At 42.4% G+C, this 21550-nt stretch overlaps 1 protein-coding gene across 1 annotated transcript in view; it reads left to right on the top strand.

The window, feature by feature from the left end:
* Positions 1-25: 25 nt before the first annotated feature.
* Positions 26-21550, top strand: part of RSF1 (remodeling and spacing factor 1) — a 40702-nt gene continuing 19177 nt past the window's right edge. The window contains exons 1-6 of the mRNA XM_033146011.1: positions 26-251; positions 14065-14156; positions 15280-15372; positions 17309-17514; positions 18829-18980; positions 19680-21364. Of these exons, the coding sequence (XP_033001902.1) occupies positions 35-251; positions 14065-14156; positions 15280-15372; positions 17309-17514; positions 18829-18980; positions 19680-21364 (2445 nt within the window). The 5' untranslated portion in view covers positions 26-34. The remainder of the gene's footprint in view (positions 252-14064; positions 14157-15279; positions 15373-17308; positions 17515-18828; positions 18981-19679; positions 21365-21550) is intronic.

Genomic DNA, 21550 nt, shown 5'->3' with positions numbered 1-21550 from the left:
TTCTCCTTCTCCATCCATCCTCTCAGGTTCCAAGATGGCGGCGGCGGCGGCGGCTCCCCCATCCCCTCCTCCGCCTCCTCCTCCCCCTGCCGCCGCGCCGACGGAGGGCCCGTCCTGCCCCGGCTCGTGGCCCAACTTCGCCGTCGTGTGCTCCTTCCTGGAGAGATACGGCGCCCTCCTCGACCTGCCCGAACTGCCCTTCCCGGAGCTGGAGCGGGTCCTGCAGGCGCCGCAGGAGCCCGGCGAGCAGGGTGAGGGCCTCCCCTTTCTCCTCAGGGTCGCGCCGAAGGGGGGGGGAGCGCTCGCTGGGAACCTCGGGGGAGGGCTTCGGGTCCCTGCCCCCCCTCCAACAAACTGCCCCGGGAGGCCTTTATTTCCGCCCCCTCCTCTTCCACCACAAAGCAGGGCCCGACTCCGTCCATCCCCACAGCAGGGGGAGGCTTCTCCCCTTCCTTAGGGGACCTTACGAGGGGGCGGCCCCCTATCTTGGGTGGGGGGAGGCGGCGTTTCTCTTCTTCATTAGCCCCCCCTCCTATTCCTAATCAGGCCCCTCCCACTCGCAATGGGAATCTCCCTCTCCTCCCCCCCCATTTGGGATGTTATTTGGAGGGGTAGGGGGGGAAAGGGGGGTAGGAGGGATACCGCCCCCCACCTCAGTTCCTAGGTTTGCGTCATGTGTGTGTTTGCGGTGGAGGGGAGGCCGCCCTTGTTCCTGCCCTTTCTCTTTCCTCCCCTCTCGCGCGAGATTCGTTTGTGCAGCGCCTGGCATGAGCAGAAGCAAAAAGGGGAGGTCCCTGCCCGCGAGGGGCTTGCAGTTAAGATTCCTGCTGAGGGAATGTGGGGCAGGATGGAAGGGGGTGGGACGGCGAGGAGATGAAGAGGGGTGTAATTGGATTTGATCTTGTTTTTGTTATTATTGTTATTATTTTATCTCATATTTTTACGTTGCAAACCGCCCTGAGATCTGTGGGTGAAGGGCGGTATACATAGTAGTAGTAGTAGTAATCATGTGTGTGCATCAGTGATGTGGGATAGAGTTCATTTGGTTTGGGAAAAGAGAATAAAGGCCAATTTTCCTTGGGATCTGGGAAAGGTGTTGTCTGATATTCTAGGGAGCCTTGCAAGTTCTGTCCTGATCCTAGATCAGGGGTCAGGAAACTTTTTCAGCAGTGGGTTGGTCCACTGTCCCTCAGACCTTGTGGGGGGCCGGACTATATTTTGCAAAATATATATATGAACAAATTCCTATGCCCCACAAATAACCCAGAGATGCATTTTAAATAAAGCACACATTCTACTTACGTAAAAACAACAGGCAGGCCCCACAAATAACCCAGAGATGCATTTTAAATAAAAGGACACTTTCTACTCATGTAAAAACACGCTGATTCCCGGACTGTCCGCAGGCCGGATTTAGAAAGCGATTGGGCTGGATCCGGTCCCGGAGCCTTAGTTTGCCTACTGATGTCTAGATAGTTTGCTGAAAAACCCCTGAATAACTTGATAGGGACAAACTAGTCCTGAAATTGAAGTCTTCCCATCTTCAATATTTCTTCCTGGTTTCTTTGCCATAAGCTCCACCCTTTATCAGCCAGCCTTCAGTGGTCTACTAAAAAGTCTTGCAGGCTAGTAAGTTTGTGGACTTGTTTGCAGGCTGATTTGCAGGGCACTGCTATTCTCAGCCAAGATTTTGTGGACACATTCTGCAAGTTGAAAATTCTTAGTGGCCAGTTTCTTTGTCGATAATGCTTTTGGAATGGGTAGTCAAAACAATTCAAATCTTAAAGCAGTTCTTTATTTCCCTGAATAAGTTGTCTGGCACATAGTTTTAATTTCCAGTAGCAATGTAAATAGCTTTTCATTGCTTCTATAGTCTTCATTACTAGAATTTTCTTATGTGGTTATGTATATTTTTATAACGTTTGTTTAAACAGTGAACACAAAATAGGTTTACATGACGGGCTGTGTATGTGTTGTTTGTTAGATTTCTATTTAGTAGCTGATTTTTTTGAAAATTGTACATGCAGTTTTGTGTTAATTGTATAGCATCTTTGCTGTTTACATGAACCTTTCTTTTGGAAATGATCCTAGTTCCTTTCTCTTCTTCCATTTGCACTTTGTTGGGGAGTTAAAAGTATTGTTTATTCCATATTGCTTTGAAATATTTTTGTCAGGTGTCAGGAACAAATGACTGTGCTATCCTTCTGTCTCTGTCCAAGTGGACATAAGTGATTTTTCTCCAGTATGCTGAGGATGTACAGTACAGACTTTTATTGGTTTAGTATTCCACTCCTTCCTCTAGAGAATTCTGGAAACTCCAGTTCTGTGTGAGATGCTAGACAGGCTTGTGTAATACAGAACTATGAGTACCTCACCAAACTACAGTTCCCAGGACTCTTTGGAGGAAGTCATTGCAGTTATATATAAAAAATTAACTTGTCACTTAGGCTGCAGCCCTATGCACACTTCTGAGAAAGTCCTATGGGAATATGTTGGACTGAGTTCATCTAAATGCTGATGGGACTATATATAACCTGCTTGCAGGCATTTTTGTGACAATATCATATCATTTATTCATTCCTTTATACAAAAAAATCTAAAAAAATAACAAGGCTATAAAATTTTGTGGTATATTGGCATGTTAAACTGAACTCAATTTTACTTTCGGGAGTAGAAGTGTTATCTGTATTCTGTCCTTCAGTAATGTGCCAAATTCAGTAGTGAAACATATTTCAAGAAGCATTGTGGGATCTTTCTCTTTTGGCTGTCATTTAGTGAAGGGCTAGGGTGTTGGAAGGGATTAAGTTCTAGAATGGGACCTAGGTGCTTTCCAGTTCAAATCTCATTTTAACAATGAACTCTTAAGTAGATGTCCACTCAGAGCTTTCATTTATAGATTTCAGCCTATCTAATTTGAAAGTATGCAGTTTAGCCTAGTTTATTGCACTTTACGGATTTGGAAATGGATTGATTATTCTGTAATGAAAAGCAGGTTGCTTCTATAGATCAGGGATAGTGAAACTGGTTCTTCAAATGTTGGACTCCAGTTTCCTTCATCCCCATCAGTCTTGGCCAGTGGTAAGCAAAAATGAATGACCAGAAACATCTGGAAGGGTGTGTGTGATTCCTTACTTCTGAGGTAGATATGTTTTACAAAGGATGGGTGTGCTTCAATGTTGAGTCTCCAGATGTGATTGGACTACAACTCTCATCATAAAAACATAAGAAGAGCCTGCAGGATCAGGCCAATGGCCCATCTAGTTCCAGCATCCTGTTCTCACAATGAGATGCCTGTGTGGAACCAGCAAGTAGGATAGAAGCACAAGAGCAACTGTCCCCTCCTGTGGTTTCCAGCAACTGGCTTTCAGAAGCATTGCTGCCTCCAATTGTGGAGGTAGAGGACAGCCGCCATGGCTAGTTGCCATTGATAGCCCTCTCCTCCATGAACTTGTCTAATCCTCTTTTAAAGCCATCCAAGCCGGTGACCATCACTGCCTTCTGTGGGAGCAAGCTCCACAGTCTAACAATGTGCTGCACAAAGAAGTACCGTACTTTCTTTTATCTTTTCTGAATCTTCTAACATTCAGCTTCATTGAATATTCACAAGTTCTAGTGTAATGGCAGAGGGAGAAAACTTTTCTCTGTCCACTTTCTCCATGCCATGCAGAACTTTATAAGCTTCTCTTACCTTTTCTCTAAAAAGCCCCCAATGCCCCAATCTTTCCTCATAGATTTTTAGAATGGTTCCATCCATAATTTTGGTTGCCCTTTTCTGAACCATTCCCAATCCTACAATAACATTTTTCAGGTGATGTGACCAGAACTGTAGACAGTATTCCCATTGTGGTTGCACCATAGATTTGTAAAACAGTATTATCATAATAGCAGATTTATTTTCAATTCCTTTCCTAATGAGCCATGGCATGGAATTTGTCATATTTCACAGCTGCCTCATACTGCTTCAACATACAGTATTCATCAAGCTACTCACTATGACCCCAAGGTCTCTCTTCTAGTCAGTCACCACCAGTGCAGACCCCATGAGCGTATCTGAAATTATGAGTGGGTGTTTTTCTTTTTCTTTTTTTGCCCAGCCATGCATCACTTTACATTTGTTTACATTGAATTGCATTTACCATTTACCACCCATTCACTCAGTTTGGAACTATCCCTTCGGACCTCTCCATAATCTCAATTTGTTTTAACAACCCTGAACAATATTGTCAGCAGTACCTCACTGCCCACTCATAACTCTAGATCTGGGGTCAGCAAACTTTTTCAGCAGGGGGCTGGTCCACTGTCCCTCAGACCTTGTGGGGGGCCAGGCTATATATATATATATTGGGGGGAATGAACGAATTCTTATGCCCCACAAATAACCTAAAGTGTTGTGCCTAGAGCAGGGGTCAGCAAACTTTTTTAGCAGGGGGCCACTCCACTGTCCCTCAGACCTTGGGAGGGGGGCGGACTATATGGGGGGGGAGAGAACAAATTCCTATGCCCCACAAATAACCCAGAGATGCATTTTAAATAAAACCACACATTCTACTCATGTAAAAACACCAGGAAGACCCCACAAATAACCCAGAGATGTATTTTAAATAAAATGAAACATTCTACTCATGTAAAAACAGGCTGATTCCCAGACCATCTGCAGGCCGGATTTAGAAGGCGATTGGACCGGATCCGGCCCCTGGGCCTTAGTTTGCCTAACGATACTCTAGATCATTTGATGGATTATGGGAGTTGTAGTCCAATTACATCTGGGGTCCAAGATCAAAGAACACTGATCTGCATAACAGCACGCTGGAAACTGCAGAAGTGTGTGAGAACGTATTAAAAATTATTGCCAGTTATTGCAGTAGTGAATGGCCAATGGACTTGCCATGTACAGTCATACCTCGTGTTGCGTTTGCTCTGTGTTGCGTACGTTTGGGTTACGCACCTCCACGACCCGGAAGTCTTCTGCGGTGCGTGCACGGATGCGCAGAAACGTTCTGCGCACTTCGTGCATGCGCAGAAGCGCAAAACCCTGCAAACTTCTGGGTTTTTCTTTTTTCTTTTTTTGTTCGTTTGTGTTAAGTACGCCCGGGTTACGTGGCGCGACCCAGAACGGATGCGTACGTAACACGGGGTACCACTGTAAACATTGTGAGTTTTATATTGAAATGCCAAAGATAATACATATTGCACTTCAAGGCCTTTTGGACAAGTGTTTCTTGACAGCTGTGTGTTTCTAAAAATCTACCAATTGTAGCCAGTATGTACACATCTGATGAAGTAGACTTTACTTCATGAAAGCATATGTTGTAATACTTTGACTTTATGGTGGTGTCCCAAGCCATTATCTTTGAGTGTGTGTGTGTGTTTTAAAAAAATCCTGAATTCCTTGATAGCAGTCAAATTTATTGCATTAATGTAGTAGGATTTATTTTGTAGGGTGGCTTTCTAAGCTCTTCACCAATAGAGGAAGTGTTGCAATTTCCCCAAGCCTTTCGTTCCACTGCTTGTGGTAATTCTGATGTGCTCCCCTGAGCAGGAAGAAAACTAGTGGATGTTCTTCCCCCCCCCACACACACTTGTGTTTTAAGAACTAGCTAAGCCAGGAATCCAGAATGCAAATCACTGTATACTCCTTGCTTTTACTAAGTCAAGGGTGATAAGCACATTATCTATTAGCCAATGCACTGCTTTTGTGCCAGGGGTAACCAATATACTGTTTTGGACTACAGCTCCTATTATCCCTGACCATTGGCCATGTTGCCTGGGGCTGATGAGAGTTGTAGTTCAGAACAACTGGGTGGTGCTAGGTTGGAGACAGCTTGCATAGACAATACCGAGCTAGATGGACTAGTGGTCAGACTCTGTATAGGACAGCTTTTTCTATGTTCTGTTTTCTAGCCCATTAACACATGCACACCTCCTGAAGTGCACCACTTTGGCTATCCTTTCTTCATGGCTGCCTGGTTTTAACTGTTTTTGCTAGCAGCATACAAAGTATATACACACACACACAGTATTTGCTGCAAGTGGTCCATGCTGAGTGGATGGATAGTTGCAGCAGACTAGAAAAACTGGTGCCAACTTTGCCATATGCTTCAAAACCCAAAGAGAAGCTGCAGCTACACGCTCATTTTTATCTTATTAAATTGTTTACCCCACCCTCTCTCCTATGAGCCCTGGGGCATCTGTGAATCTCCCCCATTTTATTTTCACAACAATCCAGTGAAGTAGTTCAAAACAATGGTAACTGACCCCTTGTCACCCCGGGAAGTTTATGACTGAGTGAGCATTGAACTCAGACCTTTTAGCTGTCATCCATCATCTGACATGCCATGCAAATGATTTTGCCATACTGGCCTTTAAATGTTCCCACCAAGAAGGGGTTGCAAATAGTTATTGGGAATTTACCCAGATGACTGCAAATAGGCAAGGATAGGACCACAGTTAACCTGCAGTCCTTATACTGTGCAGGCCTAGGCTAAGTACATTTTAAATGGTGGCATATATGTAATTTTAAATTAATAAACATATTTTTTAAAAAGCTCTGAAAAGCAAAAGTGACTCGTGTCTAGGAGGCATTTTTTGTACCGTGACAGTTTTGCAATTGTTGCTTATGTGATTTAATTTGCAAACTATGCATAATAGTAAATATTTAAGGCAATCCTGATTGTATTCTGATTTGTGGAAGTCAGTCTGGTGGGGGTTGGGGAGGAGGACCTTCTCTGGTGGTGCCAACCATGTGGATTGTTCTTTCTGCCGAGATCAGGCAGGCATGAACTATGGGGTATTTGCGCCAGCAGTTGAATACACCATTGCTGCTAGTTCCAATTTTTCTTGGCCACTTGATGATATTTTACTCTTGATTTTACTGTTGATTGTTTACATTGGATAGGATATTGTTATGGCTTTTTTAAATTGTGGGGCATTTCTTTTCGTATCCAAAAAGCTGTTTTAAAATCTTTTAAATAATAAATAAACAAACCTAAAAATATAAAAACACTCACGTTTGTGAGGTTAATATAAATGGTGAATGCAATTCCATTGTATTTTTCAGTGTCCACATACAAAAGTTGAAGGTGTGAAGTAAAACCCTATGGGCCCCAGTCCCTTGCTGAAAAGAAAGTGTGTGTAGTGATAATACTGGTAATCAATCACAGTGTGTATATACACCTATTCCTCCATTCTTCCCAAAAGGTGATCAGGCCTGTGAGATCAGGCCTTGTTGTGTGGTGGTTTGCCCAGATTGTATAGAAGTGGAGCTCACACAGAACGTAGCCTCAGAAGTGCTTCTCTTTATACTGACCCCTGTGCCTCAAGGCCTTCCTGAAAGGGGTGGTTCTGTTTCTTCTTCTTGGTGCTGTCTGTCTGTCTGTGTTGGTTGTTGAGTGTATAGGCTCTAGGCCACGGGTAGGCAAACTAAGGCCCGGGGGCCGGATCCAGGCCAATCGCCTTCTAAATCCGTCCCGCGAACGGTCCGGAAATCAGCGTGTTTTTACATGAGTAGAATGTGTGCTTTTATTTAAAATGCATCGCTGGGTTATTTGTGGGGCATAGGAATTCGTTCTCTCCCCCCCCCCAATATAGTCCGGCCCCCCACAAGGTCTGAGGGACAGTGGAGTGGCCCCCTGCTGAAAAGGTTTGCTGACCCCTGCTCTAGGCACAACACTTTAGGGAGGGTGTTCCAAAGCCAGGGCCACATCTCTGAAAAATCCCTCTCCTTTGTAGCTGCACAGTTATCTCCCGCAGAAGGCAGCGATCGTCACCAGCTTGGATGGCTTAAAAAGAGTATTAGCCAAATTCATGGAGGAGTGGGCTGCCGGAAGCCACAGGAGGGGAGAGCAGCTCTTGTGCTCAAATCCTGCTTGCTGGTTTCCCAGAGGCAACTGTTCAGCCACTGTGAGAATAGAAAGCTGGACTAGGTGGGCCCATTGGCCTGATCCAGAAGGCTTACATTCTTACATTGTGATTCTTCTTACGTGGAAGGCACTTGATGCAGGGCTTTGACAGAAGATCTTAGGACATGGATGGCCTTGAATGGGAAGAGACACTCCTACAGATTTGTTACTATCTGACACCTTGAGTGCTGGTAAAGGCAGTTCACAATTTTAATAATGTTACATTTGTGTTGCTAGTAGTGGAATGCTGTGGAAATTTTCACAATGGCTATATTGTTGGCTCAGCTGGATTTTTAGTATTTTACTATTGTATTCTTGATTCACAAGACGTGTTGGTCTGCCATAGTCAAAACAAAATAAAAAATAAAAAAATTCCTTCCAGTAGCACCTTAGAGACCAACTAAGTTTGTTCTTTAATCTTAGTGTATCGTTTTCTGATTTGAACAAACCAAGGTGCTCCTGTTGCTGCTACTAGGAGACGTATTTCCACAAATATCTCTTTTCAGCTGGAGAATGTAACCTTCTTCACTATTAGCCCAATATATTTTGCTGCTTGAGGTCAAGAATAAATGATGTATTTCTCCCTTGCAGCTAGGACCAACACTTTAAAAAGCCTTGCAGCCCCATTCAGATACTAATTCCTCTTTTCATTTATCCCCTGTTTGTGGTGTCATCTGAAGTAGATTGCTTCATCCTGCCGCATGGCCAGCCTGTTTCTCCATTCAGTGTTAGAAACTCAGATATATAAGCTAATCGCCAAATGCCTCCTTAAACCTGGGTTACGGTCTCCACAACAGAATGTCTAGGCACCTTTTTGCAGTGGAATTTATTATTATTATTATTATTATTATTATTCATTTCCTTTCTATACCGCTTTATATTTTAAGGGGGAAAACTCAAATGGGTTTAAAGCACATTGATACATCAAATAAAGCAATCCAGAATAAAACAAATTCAGGCTCCAAGGAAAATATTTCAGATCCTTCTCTTAAGTGACAGTTTGCTTTTCCACTATTTATTTACCTACTTAATTTATATACGTGCCCCATAGCAGAAGTATTCTAGGAAGCCCGTGTGGTGTAGTGGTTAGAGTGTTGGAATAGGACCTGGGAGATCAGGGTTCAAATCCCCATTCGGTAATGAAGCTCACTGGGTGACCTTGGAACAGTCACGGCCTCTTAACAGGATCATTGTAGGGATTAACTGAGATGGGGGGAAAACCATGTATTCATTGAAGAAAAATGTGAGATATACCATATTTTTCCGTGTATATGACTAGGTTTTCCCTAAAAAATAATGTCCAAAATTAGGGGGCGTCTTATACATGGAGAGTGCCGAAGGTGGATCTGGGTCTCCCAAAATAGGGGGGTGTCTTATAGATGGAAAAAATACGGTGAACGCAGTAAAGAAGCTATTCTGTTACTGCTTTAGAAAGCCAACCTGGCATCCAGAGATCTCCACGTGGTCAGAATTGGACCCGCGCCAGTAGCAAAACGCGCCTGGCTAATTTCTAACACTTTGTTCAGTATTTTAGTGTGGTGCACTCACAGTGTGGAAAGCGGTGTTAAGTGGATTCAAGCAAAATGTGCAGATTGAACTGGTTGGACATTCATATCACACACACACACACACACACACACACACCCTCTCTTCCAAACAGCAGCCTCACCTTTTTTTGCCTTTGCCACCTCTTTGTGATATTGTGGGTGGGGCATCTGCTGCAAGGAGGAAAGGAAAGAAACAACTACCCATTGGGTCATGGTGTTGATCTTTCTTTGCTTTGACCTTTAGCAAAGTGGGGGGGGGGAGTGGAGAGAAATCCTGCAGGAATACAGAGGAGCCTCTAAGGTTCCTTCTTGTTCTATAGTTCTGTGTTGAGTAGAGTTTGGCTTAACTCTTGTTGTAGTAGTAAACGGATGACTTGCACCGAGCTGCTTCAGGCTACAGGTGAAGTCTCATTGGATTATTTGCTTTTCCATACCTCAAAGTGTAGTCCTTTTAGAGAATAGTATACTGGTGAAAAGCACAGGCTAATGTTCTTTTTCTGGTCCTCAAATTTTGTGGAAGATTTGTACAGGCACAACTTCAGTTAGGGAAGCCTCTAATTTTTTTTTTCACACCATGGTGAGAATGAAGCATATAATGTTTAGTAGGGTGTATTTTTCTACTTCAGCTGTAATGAAGGCAGGTGATATAGTGATGTTACTATGTCATGCATTTTTTCTGGTTTTATATTGTAAACTGCCCTGTGATCCTCAAAGGAAGGGGCGGCATAGGAATTCAGTAAATAAATAAATAAATATAATTCTTAAACCTTTACCTCTCACAGATGATTCATTAGTCACTGATATCTAAGGCAAAAAGAGTAGATTGGATTGTTAATTGTTGCATTTTCATATTATGTGGTGAGCACTTTGGGACCGATTTTAGGGGTCAAAAAATGGGAGTGTGACTGTTAAGCAATGGCGACGACTTCGCAGTGAAATACAGTATGTTAGGGAAAACTATGCGTGGAAATGTATTGTAAATTGCTTAGAGATTTTATAACAATTACATGTATAAATTTTGTTAAATAAATAAAATAAAGATCTTAGTGAAAATAACATGCACAGTGCATTACATTCGCTTGCCAAAATGGGACTAGTAGGGTTAATTGCGTACAAAACTGTGTATATTAGAGAAATGCACACTAAAATGGTGATACATTTTCATGAGGATAGATGAAATGTATGAACAGATGTAAGAATAGGATAAATTAAAACTTAAGATTGGTAAAATGAGAAACCAACATTGAGAAATTTGCCCATCTCTCTTAGTTAGTGCTTCGCTAGCCCCGTGGACAAATGAGATGTTTGAGCATGCTGTTAAAAGGTTTGCATTATTTTGGGTTCCCCAACAATCATTATGTCTTGGGTTTAATATTTCCTAGAAAACTATATTCATTCACTGTGCAGGCTTTATAGAAAAATATCAGGCACTAAGTGAGGGACTGTGGGTAATTTGCAAAAGTAATACTTTGCAGAGTATGAGCTTGTGATTGCATGCATCGCATGTGTACTTCCTCCCAGCAGGTCCTCCATTTGCAGCATGGGGGCAGCGCACTGTAAGGAAGGACTCACTTGTAATCTCTACCTAAAGTATCATATTTTTTGGAAGACAACACAACCAAACAATGTCTTTATTGTGTTTTGCCAGTAGCTTCCCAGTTGCTATTAATATTAGTTAAGTGCCGACTCACCCTCCTGAAAGAAAATATTTGTAGTGTGATCCAATTTTGCACATGACTCGGTAAATGACCCACTTGTGTGCCAGACTGAATGGGCTGAAAGTAATTCTGAAGCGAATCGTAAGGAGCATGCAAGTTCCTTCTCCTTATGTATACCAGCCATATAAGCCCCTTTTAGTGCAGCTGTGCTGCTTTTCATTTGGTTTCTTTCTTTTCATTTGTAGATGAGCAGTGTTGATGTTTTATTTCTGTTTTGTAAACCACCTGATAATTTTTGCAGTGGTAAGTGGAATGAAGATATATTTAAATGAAACAAATAAATATATTCCATCTGTCTAGGGGAAACTGAGACGGTTGTGGGAAATTTTAAAAGCTTCAATGATTTGGTCAATAACCCGTTGCAGGATATTTTAGAACTGGAAAAGATGCCATGAAAGGCAACCAAAATGACCAAGAGTCATAAGAAACACACATAAGTACACCCATAAACAATTGTAAACAGTGGTTTGAAAAGGCTGTGAAATTCAAGATGTAGTGATGTTTCTTATACAAAGCACAGAGGTATAGAATTGAGTTGTGTGTTTACAATAGTAATCGGTGAGAATTACATCATTCTACCTTCGTTTTATTTGGATGAGTGTATATTTGCAATAAATTTTGCTGTATATTTGTGTTCTGAGCTTACTGTGTTATGCCATTCACCTGCTTCTGAAGCGCCATCACAATTCTGACTTTCTTAGCAGATGCCCGCTCAGCCTCCCTGTAACTGTCACCAGCACTTGACAACTCTTTGATTTGTAGTATTCCACTTCACTTCTTCTGTGCTCTGTTTTTACCAGTAGTTTCATCTTTGGAAAACAGACCTCAACACTTCAGAGAACATTACCTATTGTATGTTGCTCTCAAGTCATTTTAAATATGGAAACTCGGGCCCAATAAAGATCTTATCATTTCCTACTCTCTTCACCATACACAAGAGATAAGGAGTTTGTGGTGAGCACACTTGTTTCCTCCCTTTACTCTAGGTGTAGGGGACCGCTGGCCCGCAGACAAGTCTTTACCTCCTGGGTAGTCCCATTTTGCCCACAGGGCCATTTCTCCAAAACCACACCCAACTGTCAGTCAGCTGCTGCCACCAACTGATGTCAGTTGATGGGCAAGGGATGCAGTGATGAAGTAGATCCCTGCAGAGACCAGAATTCAGTCCTCCACTCAGCTGGTGAGCAGAGTGTTTAATCCTGCTGTGCCAGCTTGTCCAATTTGCCTGTCAGATGTTGAGGGGAGATGAAGATCCAGTCCTCATTTCTTCTCCCCGGCTTTCCTTCTTTGGGATCTGTGCCAGGCACTTGTACTCTCTCTTCTAGTCTTGTTTCCTTTCTTTTTAATTCCTTCCAATTATCCTCTTAAATAGGGCTCCCTTAACATAGTGAACCCAATGTCCCCCCTTCCTCACCTATTTTTTTTTCCATTTTCCTTGCTCTTATTATTCTATGAAGCCAGCTATTTGACCAGTTTCCCCAAATTCCTCCCTTTCTTTTCCCCCTCCCAATTGTCTAACTGGCTGTTGTTACCTGCATTTCCACCCTCTCTGACAAGTAAATACAAGATCAACTAAACCACTAGCTTACTGAAACGCCAGCAAAGAATGTATTTTGACTAGTGTGCAGCATTCCAGGCTGTTCTTTGGTTGATGTTCTAAGCAAAGACTTCCAAGCAAAGAATTTTGGTTGCTCCAGCACAAATTTCATGAAGCAATGTGTGAACCTCTTTAAGATTATAGAATCTTAGAGCTGGAAGGGACCCAAGGGAGTAGAACCCCGTGTAATATAGGAATCCCAGCTAAAGCATCCATGACAGATGGCCATCCAACCTCTGCTTAAAAACCTCCAAGGAAGGAGAGTCCGCCACCTCTCGCGGCAGTCTGTTCTACTGCCGAACAGCTCTTACTATCATAAAGTTTTACCAAATGTAAATCTCCTTCCTTCTAACTTGAAGCCATTGCCTCGAGTCCTACCCTCCAGGGTGGGAGAAAACAAGCGTGTAGCATTCTAGTTTGAAAGCAGTCCTAAAATGTTATAAAAATGCTTATATGCCATTTTTCAAAAGTTAAAACGTGAGGGATAAATTTCATTTGGTAGGGCTTGGAACTGTTTCAGTTTCTAGGATTCAGTATTAGTTGTGTGTTCAAGGCTGGCTTCCCAAAGGATAGGGCAGCTGTGATATTTTTCCAGGTCTGTATCCGGCTGTCCATCTCAGCACCTTTTCAGATCTGCCTGCATGGGTGTTGCTCCGTTCTGCCACTAGGTGCCGCTGTAGTTTGCTCCTGGTTCATATGCAAATTTAGAGAGAGACTCTATGAACAAAGGAAAAGATGTTAAGTTCATTTATAAATCCTTAATAATTAACCCCACCGAAGGTGTAAAATCACATTTTAGCATATGTCTGATTTTAGTGCTGGAATGCTGAGCTACCTAGATTCTAAGGTAGATGAGAACCTGTATGATCTTCTTTTTCTAGAATCAACCTGGTCCACCAAATGGAGAAATAGTAAGATTGCCTCTTAATAGTTAAGGCATAAGTAATCTTTGTTAAGCTTTTCCAAGTATGTAACAAGCGCCTTAATAATAAGTGCCTTGATGCATCAGCAACACCTTGTTTCACATTCTTTGTAAGAATCCTAGCCACCCTGCAGGTGCAAGGTGGTTGACAGGAAATTGGTTGGTAGTCCACTGTTGGGATTGTAGTATGCCTTGATCTATTACGATGTTCAGACCATGCAGTTTTTCCTGTATGAATGTGAGCATCCTATTTTAATATTTTGGCTCTCTGTGGATTAGTTAACACTTAATGTTCGTCTTTCTCTTGAATTTGCGCTTACGTCTAGCATTTAGATCCTAGTTGCTTATTTGTTTTTAAACTCCCTCCCCTTCTTGCTTGTAGTTCCCAGAGAGCTGGTAGAACTTCATCTGAAACTGATGAGGAAGATTGGAAAATCTGTCACAGCAGACCGCTGGGAAAAATACTTGATCAGGGTAAGTTGTTCTTACATTGAATGCTCTGAAACTCTACTACTGGGTGATATATGATGTTTGTAATCCCTGATGCCATGGCCAGAAATAGGAGGTATCTGTGCCAGTTTTTTTTTTGTATTGTTTAATATTAGATATAGTGTGCAGAAGTAATCACTACCATCCAGAAATAATTTTAAGGAATTTCCAGAGCACACAAAAATCAATGTCCCTTTAATACAATTCATTTAAATGATTGTTATGAAAGACTTCTGGGTCTTCCAGTTTTTCATATTTGGTCTCTGGGGCAGTGTGTTTATGTTTCCACCCTTGCCAGTGTCTGGTGGTGAAGCCTATCAGGCGTGTGGGAACCTTTAATAGGGCCTTCTCGGTGGCAGCCCCGCAATTATGGTAGTCAGTTCTTTTTAAGGTTGGGCAGGTCTCATCCATCACATCCTTTAAACGGGACTAAACAGAGGTTGGATGACCATCTCTCAGGGATTCTTTAGTTGTGATTCTGGCATTGCAGCAGGTTGGACTAGATGAGCCTTGGGGTCCCTTCCAGCTCTACAGTACTATGATTCCGTGTTATTTCCTCTGATTTAATAGGGCTGTTGCTGTCAGTATCTGGCTGAATTTTATTGTTACTGTTTTATCTCTGTACTGGTGTTCAGTTTTTAGTATTGTTTCTGAATGGATTCTAAAGTGTTTTTGTGTTTGAATTTATATTTTTATATATGTTGTGAACTGCTTTGTAGTGCCAGTTACAGGTAGGTAGCCGTGTTGGTCTGCCATAGTCAAAACAAAATAAAAAATAAAAAAATCCTTCCAGTAGCACCTTACTGAAGTGTGCATGCACACGAAAGCTCATACCAAGAACAAACTTAGTTGGTCTCTAAGGTGCTACTGGAAGGATTTTTTTATTTTGCTTTGTAGTGCGTGTTCTCAAAAAGCAGACTGTAAGTCAAATAAATAAATACCCATCCTAGGTACCCATATTGTTAGTTTAACAGCAATTCACACCCCTCTGCTTTTCCAGTTCCTGTTTTATTCCTACAAAAACTGAAACTTTAGGTAACACTTCGTTGAGTATGGGTGCCATGATGGGAGATAACTTCGTACTTAATTTAAACCATTTTCCTTTCAGATGTGTCAAGAATTCAACAGCACTTGGGCATGGGAAATGGAGAAAAAAGGATACTTTGAAATGAGCATGGAATGCAAGTTGGGAATATTGAAGGTACTATTGTCTTTAACTCACTTGATAGTTTTCTGGAATACCTGTGATGATACCTGATAATCCTCCAAACACCATTTATAGCATTATGAGTTTATCATGGGCTTATGCGGCTTATGCATCCCCCATCTTCACAATTCCCTCACATTTTCCAATTTCCTGCACTGTTTCTGGGTTGACCTAGCTCCAAACCATGGTTTGAGTGGGTGCAAACTATGGTTTTGAGGTTAATGCTAGTCATAGTTTGGAAGATAGTCCAAACTGAGCCTTTATATAAATACTTACCAAGCTAAAATTATGATAGGCTCTTGAAATATTGTTATTCAGCACTTTTGTTTGATATATTTGAGTTCCTGTATATGCACTGATAACAGAAAATCATTTCCAAATTCTCTCTGAGCAAATTGAGTACAGATTCTCAGTAGATTTTATTTTTGTGGACTGTTGGGTGTTCCTAAGGCCAGCTCCCCTCTACTTCGCATTTCATGAAAAGAAACCCCTCCAGGGAAAGATTATATATATATTTTAATTGTTTACTGGTATATTGAAAAGCTAGTGGATCATTTAATGTATGCAGTGCTTGAGAGTAGAGTGCTTCATAAACATAATCTCAATCATCCTTACACAACAACCCTGTGAGTTAGAACCTTGCTTTAGTGAATTCAGTTTAGTGTATTTAAAATATTTTAAGGCTGCCTTTAAGGGAAAAAGCCTTCTCAAGGCAGCTTTCAAGATAAAAATGTACAACGAAACACAATAAATACAGCCACAATAAATAAACAAAACAGCAAAAAGTCAATAACTAAATAGAACTGAAACTCATAGTAGCTCAATGAGAACACCTCAAAGAAGTCCAAAGAGAACATATATGCCTTCCAAAAAATATAATCCAATAGACCCCAGATCAGCAGACTTTTTCAGCAGAGGGCCGGTTCACTGTCCCTCAGACCTTGTGGGGGGCCGGACTATATTTTAGAGGGGGAAATGAACGAATTCCTATGCCCCACAAATAACCCAGAGATGCATTTTAAATAAAAGGGCATATTCTACTCATGTAAAAACACGCTGGTTCCCGGAATGTCCGCAGGCTGGATTTAGAAGGCGATTGGGCCGCATCCGGCCCCCAGGCCTTAGTTTGCCTACCCATGCCCAAGATGATAAAGCATTCCAGCAATGTGGGACACAGCAATTAAGGGCCTCATTGGTTTCCACCAGCCTTAACTGCAGGCACTTGAGAATGACCTTCATTGTTTATGTTAAAAGAAAAGGCGGTATGATATGGTTGTAGATGGAATGTTATGGGACTTGGGCCCAAACCATTTTGGGCTTGAAAATGCCCTGTTGACCCCCATGAGAGAGGGCTGTCACAATAACGGGTTGTCTTTCTTCCACCACTGCACAGGTGGCTACATGGTGGGTGAGTGTCATTCATTTAAAAAGCTACCTTTATACGCTACTCCAGACCTACAGAAAATGCAGCAGTGGATTCAAAATGTCCCTTTTAAAAAGAGATGGTGAGGCGGAACCACTGAAGACCGCTTGCTTTCGTACCTACTTATAATTACCTGTGCTTCATAGCAGGTCTCCAAAGTCTCAAGCACAAGCCTTTCTCAGCCCTCTCTCATAATAATAATAATAATAATAATAATAATAATAATTTATTATTTGTACCCCGCCCATCTGGCTGGGTTTCCCCAGCAACTCTGGTTTCCCCAGCCATTCATATAGCAATGCTAGAGATTAAATCTGAGTCCTTCTTAATACAGAGCAAGGGCCCTGCCATCTGAGCTATGGCTCCCCCCCAACAATTTCTTAAATCAAGCCCTTCAATTACTGTTTTTATGAATTAGTCTCTTGCTGGTGCATCAGCAGAGAGTGTTCCTTTGGTGTTTCCAGCATTAGTTTGATGTGCTCTTTCTCCCCCCCTTCTTTTCTTTAGTACCTTTGTGAGTGCCAGTTTGATGACAATCTAAAATTTAAGAACATCATTAATGAGGAAGATGCAGATGCTATGCGCCTTCAGCCGATTGGCAGAGACAAAGATGGGCTGACCTACTGGTACCAGCTGGATCAAGATCATAATGTCAGGGTGTATGTTGAAGAGCAAGATGATCAGGATGGGTCTTCGTGGAAGTGCATTGTCAGGTATTGTTCTTTTTACCCTCGGTTTTCCAGACGGAACGCCGTTACGGTGGCTTTAGAAGAAACACCTCTCTTAGGTTCATTTATTAGATAGGATTTTTTAAATGTTCTCTCTGACGCACTGTGCATAAGGAAATATTTACAGCTACATGTACATGTTTGCGGTGGTTTAGCGCTGCACCTGAAACAAAGCCAAATGCTTACAAAGTGGTGGTTCAGAAAAGTGCCGCCAAAATGATCCAAGAGATTGGAGCAATTTCCCTATGAAGAAAAGTTGCAGTACTTGGGACTTTTAGTTTAGAGAAAAAACTGATGATATTATAACATTTTGGCAGCGGGCAGAGTTGTATGATTTTTTTTAATATTCTGTTTGAAATATATTGCGATGACTTGTTTTAATTAATAAAAGAGGGGAGAAGAGGCGAGTAAGAGGTAATATTATAGAAGCTTATAAAATTATGCATGGCATAACATAACATTAGAGCTCTCTCATAACATTGGAACATAACATTAGAGCTCTCTCATAACATTGGAACTTCACCTAGTGAAGATGAACGTTAGGACAGATAAAAGAAAGTACTTCTTCACGCAGCATGTTGTCAAACCATGGAACTGCTCTCCCAGGAGGCAGCGCCGGCCATCAACTTGGGAGACTTTCAAAAAGGATTAGGAAATTGACGGCTTCTAGCCAAGATGGCTATGCTTTACTTCCACAGGCAGCAATGCTTCCTAATACAGGTTGCTGGGAACTACTAGAGGGGAGAGGGCTCTTGTGCTCTTGTTCTGCTCCCTGGTTTCCTGCAGGCATCTGGTTGGCCACTGTGAGAACAGGATGCTGGACTAGCTAGGTGGGCCTTTGGCCTGATCCAGCAGGCTGTTCTTAGGTCTGGAGATCTGGCCCTGAATGTGGGCTGCGGGTGGCGCTGGAGTGCTGGCCATTGCTCCTTTTTGTATGCCTATGTTCCTTTTGTTTCCAGGCTTGCTATGTGTGGCTATTCCTTGGTTCTGCTACGCATGCAGGTAGGTGTGAGAGGAGGGTGGGAACTGCTGTACTGACAGCTGAGAGTACGATAGTGCAAGTGGTTCCCTATAGCAGTGATAGGTGTCTGTGAAATTCCTTAGGGGGAAGGGGCAGTTGTGGGGGCTGCACCCATGGTTTTCCAGACATAGTCCTTTACCGTTTACTTACTCTTCATTTTCCTGCTGGTGCTGGCAAAGCAGAATGCATGCAGTCTGATTTGCACAACTGGGGGATATTACACAAGGCTGGCAAGGTTATGGGGCTTGATGCGTTTTTTTTATTTTTTGTTTATCCAGAAGCCGAAATGAGCTGGCTGAAACTCTTGAACTCCTCAAAGCACAAATTGATCCTGAACTATTAAAAAAACAGCAACAGGATAATTCGTCACGGGAGAGCCCTAGTATTGAAGGTGAAGAGGCCAAAAAGGGCGAAGAAACGTCAGCCCAAGGTTTTGCTGCTATTCTTACCTTGCGAGGGATATTTTGTGTTAATCATGCTCGGTGTTGACTATTTTGAGGGATTTATGCACTACAAATGTGGGCGTGATTCAAAATTGGAAGCCATTTAACCTAAAAAAGCTTGAGAAGATTTTTTTTTTTAAGTATCGCTGCTGTTAAAGTGACATTAGGATGGGTACCAGGGGAGCCTCTCTGGGGAGAGCATTCCTCTAAGGAGGTGCCACCATTGGACTTGCATGCCTTTTGGCCCTTCCTAGCTCTCTTCTGCAGACTTCAAATAGTAAAGTAATCATTCACTCTTCCTGGAGGGCCTTGAGAATTGTAATTCCATACAGGGGAAGTGAGCTAGTAATGGAGATTTCTCAGAATAGCACAAAACTATAGTTTTGAGGGTTTCCTTGAGGGGATAGCCAGGACAGATAAATAGGAATGAAACCAGCATATATTTGTTACATATGCACTGCATTTTCCCAGTGATTTTTTGCTGTACTGAAACGTTCACTCAGAGAAAAATACCATTGGAACTGTTTTTGTTTGGACATGAGCTGATATTTAGCATTCATGTGTTCAGCGCCTGGAAAAACTAAATGCTTCAAAAGTTGTGTAGTACTGAGGTTGGGGAGAATCATTTGGCTTACGATGATTATAACATTGCTTTACTTTGCTCTTTTTTCTTTTAAATGAAACAGAAAGTGACTTGAAGGTCAAAGAAGAAAAAGAAGAGATAAAAGAGGAGCCGTCAAAGCAGTTGGAAAGCCTTCTACCTCCAGCAGTTTCGGAAGAGGAAAACAAGATAAAATTGGAAAAAGTGCAAGAGAGGGAAATCATAAAGCTTCCAGTTATAGTGAAGTTAGATAAACCTTTGGAAAACAATGGGGAAATGCAGATTACCAAAGAAGAAAGGGACTCTTTTAAAGAAAACGTTAAGCCTGTTAAAGCGGAGGTGAAGGAAAATAAGCTAGAGCCAAAAGACTTGAAAGATGTAAATAGCAATGCAGAAGCAACTGTTCACGAGCCCGAGAGGATAGAGTTCTGCGTCAATGTCAAAGCTCCCCAGGAAGTGGTGGAGCGAAGTGTGGAAGAAAGCGAGAAACTAAAAAACGACCAGCAGGCAAAGATTCCACTGAAAAAGCGAGAGATTAAGCTGACTGATGATTATGACAGCCCGTTAAAAGGACCCTTGCGAAAATGTATCACCCCAACGAAGGATGTTTTGAAGGAGGAAGGGAAACAAGAGGAAGAGACATTTAAGAGAGTCCCTACAATTACCGATGGGAAATTTCTTGTAAATGGGGAGGTTAGTAGTGAGAAAATCATGCCAAATAACAAGTTGGAACGTCTCCCAGGCACAGACACGTCCAGCCTGCCTAAGGAGAAAAATGGTGTAAGCGGCGAGAAAATACTAGAGACTGTTAGCACAATAGTAAGAACAGCTGATGTCGAAAGAAATATTTTGCATACAGGGAAGGAGGTAGCTAGTGTGATAGCTGAGGTTCCTTTTCAGAAAGTGCCTTTAAAGGAGGAGACCAGCCCGAAAGGAAAAGAAAACCTGCTTGACAGTAAGACTTCAGAGTCTGTAGTAGAAGCACCTTCAAAAATGGATGATTGTCTCAAGAAGTCAGTGGAACCTGTGAAAGCAAAAGACGACCTGGCACCTCCCAAGGAATGTCCAGATAAATCTTTAACTGCATCTTCCCCAAAGGAGCAGGTTACTCCAGCAGTTGAAGAGGGTCTGAAAAATAAGGGTCAACCTGGGGAGAAGCCAGAGTTGCTAAGAGCAACTGTGACTACACCGCCTGCTCCAGCCCTTCCCTCAGACAAATCGGTTGCTGAGAAGGAGGAATCTAAAAGCACACTTCCTGATAAATGCAAAGTACAGGCAGGACAGGATTCTAAGCCACAGAAGGACTCTGAAGTTGAAGGGAAAGAAACGCCCAAATTAGGCAATGCCCAAAGTTCTGTCGAGGAACCTCCTGAGGCTAAAAAAGAGCCTGTGAAAAGCAAGTGCAAATACAAGCTGATTTCTGAAGACGAAAGTTCTCTAGCGGAGAATAGGGAAATCACCTCTGAGAGGCAGAAAGATGGGATCAAGCTCACAATCAGGATCTCGAGTAGAAAGAAAACCGACCCTCCTCCCAAGACTCAGAATGCAGCCGCTGAAAAGGAGGAGGCGGCGGCTGTTGGTGTTGGTCGCATTTTAAGGAGGTCTCCCCGGATATCCAAGCCCACTCCCAAAATAGCGGAGACCCGAGATCAGAAGCCCGAGAAAAAACCGAGTGAGGAGGAGGACGAAAAACCAGCTGCGGTGCAAAAGCCGGAGAAGAAAGAGGGCTCAAAAAAGCAAGAGAAGGAAATAAATTCTAAGGCTAGCAAGGTAAAATATTCACATGAGAGCTGTGCGCCTTGAGTCTTCTGAATTTCACTGGCCACTAATGTTGTTTAGAAACCCAAACCTATGCTAAGACATTTCGGTTTCTACCCATCCACACCCACCTCACCCCCATTATACTAATCTGTACAGTTTGTAACAGTTTTGCTCAATTGGCAGGCCTTGCTCTGC

The sequence above is a fragment of the Lacerta agilis genome, chromosome 4 (assembly GCF_009819535.1).
Source record: "Lacerta agilis isolate rLacAgi1 chromosome 4, rLacAgi1.pri, whole genome shotgun sequence".
In the NCBI taxonomy this organism is placed as follows: Eukaryota; Metazoa; Chordata; class Lepidosauria; order Squamata; family Lacertidae; genus Lacerta; species Lacerta agilis.
This window is presented reverse-complemented; position numbering and strand designations above follow the sequence as displayed.